The sequence below is a fragment of the Octodon degus genome, unplaced genomic scaffold, assembly GCF_000260255.1.
Source record: "Octodon degus isolate 3935 unplaced genomic scaffold, OctDeg1.0 scaffold00098, whole genome shotgun sequence".
NCBI lineage: Eukaryota > Metazoa > Chordata > Mammalia > Rodentia > Octodontidae > Octodon > Octodon degus.
In genome coordinates this window covers 9,882,430-9,884,933 of record NW_004524674.1, presented here as the reverse complement: position 1 = coordinate 9,884,933, position 2,504 = coordinate 9,882,430, and the positions used below count along the sequence as shown (strand labels likewise).

The 2,504-nt window shown below is 33.0% G+C and overlaps 1 protein-coding gene across 4 annotated transcripts in view; it reads right to left on the bottom strand.

The window, feature by feature from the left end:
* The window catches only part of Fkbp15 (FK506 binding protein 15), an 84,173-nt gene that overhangs the window by 51,652 nt on the left and 30,017 nt on the right, over positions 1-2,504 (bottom strand). For all 4 annotated transcript variants that reach the window (XM_023723198.1, XM_023723197.1, XM_023723199.1 and 1 more), the window contains exons 4-5: positions 2,105-2,173; positions 762-908 (exon numbers count right to left, since the gene is read on the bottom strand). In XM_023723198.1, coding sequence (XP_023578966.1) covers positions 762-908; positions 2,105-2,173 — 216 coding nt within the window. The remainder of the gene's footprint in view (positions 1-761; positions 909-2,104; positions 2,174-2,504) is intronic.

Below are 2,504 nucleotides of genomic sequence, written 5' to 3'. Positions count from 1 at the left end.
CTACTGAACTATATTGGATTATTTTGCTGAATTCACACACCTACAATACTTAAATGGCAATGGAATAGCCATTTCTAACAAAACTAAACAAAAAAAGGGGATACAAAGGAAGGAACATTTTGAATCTGTATATACAAAATAGAATATACAGCTACTTTCTCTTAATTCAATGAGAAGAAAGATTTGTACTAATAGTGTTTGAACAGGATATCATGTGTGCTTCTTGTACTATGAATAACCACTAAGAAGATAACAATATGCAATGTATTAATTATTGAAACGGTCCTATTGATCAGTTTTGAAACTTGTCTCATTGCTGTTTCTCAATAAAATTGATAAAAATGTAGAATTATGAGACATTTAATTATTAAATGTCTTCTCATTGAAAATTTAAGGATATACTGGATTGCTATTCATACAATAAACAGAAAATGATAGTAAAAAAATAAATTTTACTGAAAATCAATAATTACATAGCAAATTGAAAATTGCAGACAAATATTGAAATGTGAAAGATGTAGACAGAGTGAATTTTACAAAAATATTTCTGAAATGAATACATAATATAAGATTAATAACAGACTGCACATTGTAAAAAATTATTTACAAACTTAAATATAACAAAAATTGTCTAAAATAAAAAAATAAATCAAATAAAAAGTATGGTTTCAGCACTGGGTTTTCAAGCACATTTAGTTATTCATTTAACTAGCCAGGAGACACCTGGAGGACTCATAAGCATATACAAAAGCATCACTCACCCGCTTAACTTCCACCTCGAACACCAGGATAGAGTCCGTTGATTGAGTCCAGCCTACTAAGCCTTCAGAGCCAGCTGTACAGGCTGGAGGGACAATGAGCAACCGCTTTCCTCCTTTCTTCATGCCCAGCATTCCATCCTCCCAGGCCTTTAGAATTAGAGATGAAGAAAACCTCATCAGAAAAGAAACACCTCATAAAACAAGTAGAACACTGAGTTTCACTTATCTACTTTCAGGTTTAGGAATTTCCTCCACAGCTCAAGTTCAACTATTACCCATACTAATTATGAGTAAGCCAGTGGTGAACCACACCTGAAATCCTAGCACTTGGGTGGCTGAGGCAGGAGGACTGCAACAAGTTCTAGACAAGCCTTGGCTATATAGTAAGTTTATGACCAGCCTAAAACTACATAGAGAGACCCTAAAAAACAAAACAAAAAAATCAATCAATCAATCAATCAACCAATCAACCAAGTAAACAACCAACCAAGACTTTCACTTTAAAATCTACTGGTAAAAGAAGACATATCTAGGGTTGGGTAAAATATATTTATCTTAGATGTTGAGAGAAAATGAGAGCAATTAAATAGCAATAAGAAAACAATAAAGGCTATCATTTATTAAGCATGTTTCTCCAGACACCATGGTTAAATATTTTATATGCATTGTCTTGTTTAATCCCAATAATCTCAAAAAGTTGATGAAATTGTTTTACAAATAATAAAACTGAGTTTGGAGGTAACTTTGATAAATAAGAAAAGTGGAGGTTAAGTTAAATACCTAGCCCAAGATCATGTATTTAGTAAATCATTAAACCAAGATTAAACATGAGATCTGCCTAGCGTTAAAAACCATACTTTAACTGCTATGATTACAAGGAAAATATCTCTAAAACATTCTAAGAGAAGCAGCCATAAAGCAATGTGGAAAAGCTTTTAGTTACACAGATGGCTGAATGTGGCACAATGCATTGATGTCCTGACCTGACGAAACTACACATACATAAAATATTCTATCTTATGAAACAGACACAATTAGAAAAAACAAAATTCACATCACAAACCCAAGTAACACACAATTCCAAAAGAATTTTACCTTTTTTCCTGTTAGGCAATAGGAAAGATAGGCAATTGTCCACAAGAGTCACAGGATAAAAAAGAGGATTATAAAAAACAAATACCTATCTTCAATACAGAGACCTAGACTTCAAATCTCTCAAGTAGTAATAAGGTAACATATTCCTGCCCTCTTCCCTTTCAACAAAACATTTTCAAACTCTCATAAGTTATGCCCAAGTCAGAAATGATACAAATTTGATCTAATTCTAAAACACAGATTTTTACCTTGATAACTTTTCCTGATCCTAATTTCAGGCGAAGCAGCTTATCTTTGTTAGCAGTGGAGTCAAAAACCTGCAATTTGATCAAAGTATACAAGGTTTGACAATTTCAAAAATAATAATAACCACTATAATATTCAACTAACTACATACCAGCTCAGTACTTCTGCAATAGGGAATATCAAATATGAGAGAAACAGATCTTGCAGAACCTGAAAAGATGGGACCACATCGTGGCTAAGGAGTGTTATCACAGTGAATATCCCTGAGATTTTTCCAGATTTAAGGGAAAAATATCTTTTTCTTTCTTTTTTTTTTTTCCTTTTGTCTTTTTGAGACAGGGTCTCACTTTGTAGCCCAGGCTAGACTCAAACCTGTAGCAATCCTCCTGCCTCAGCTTCCTG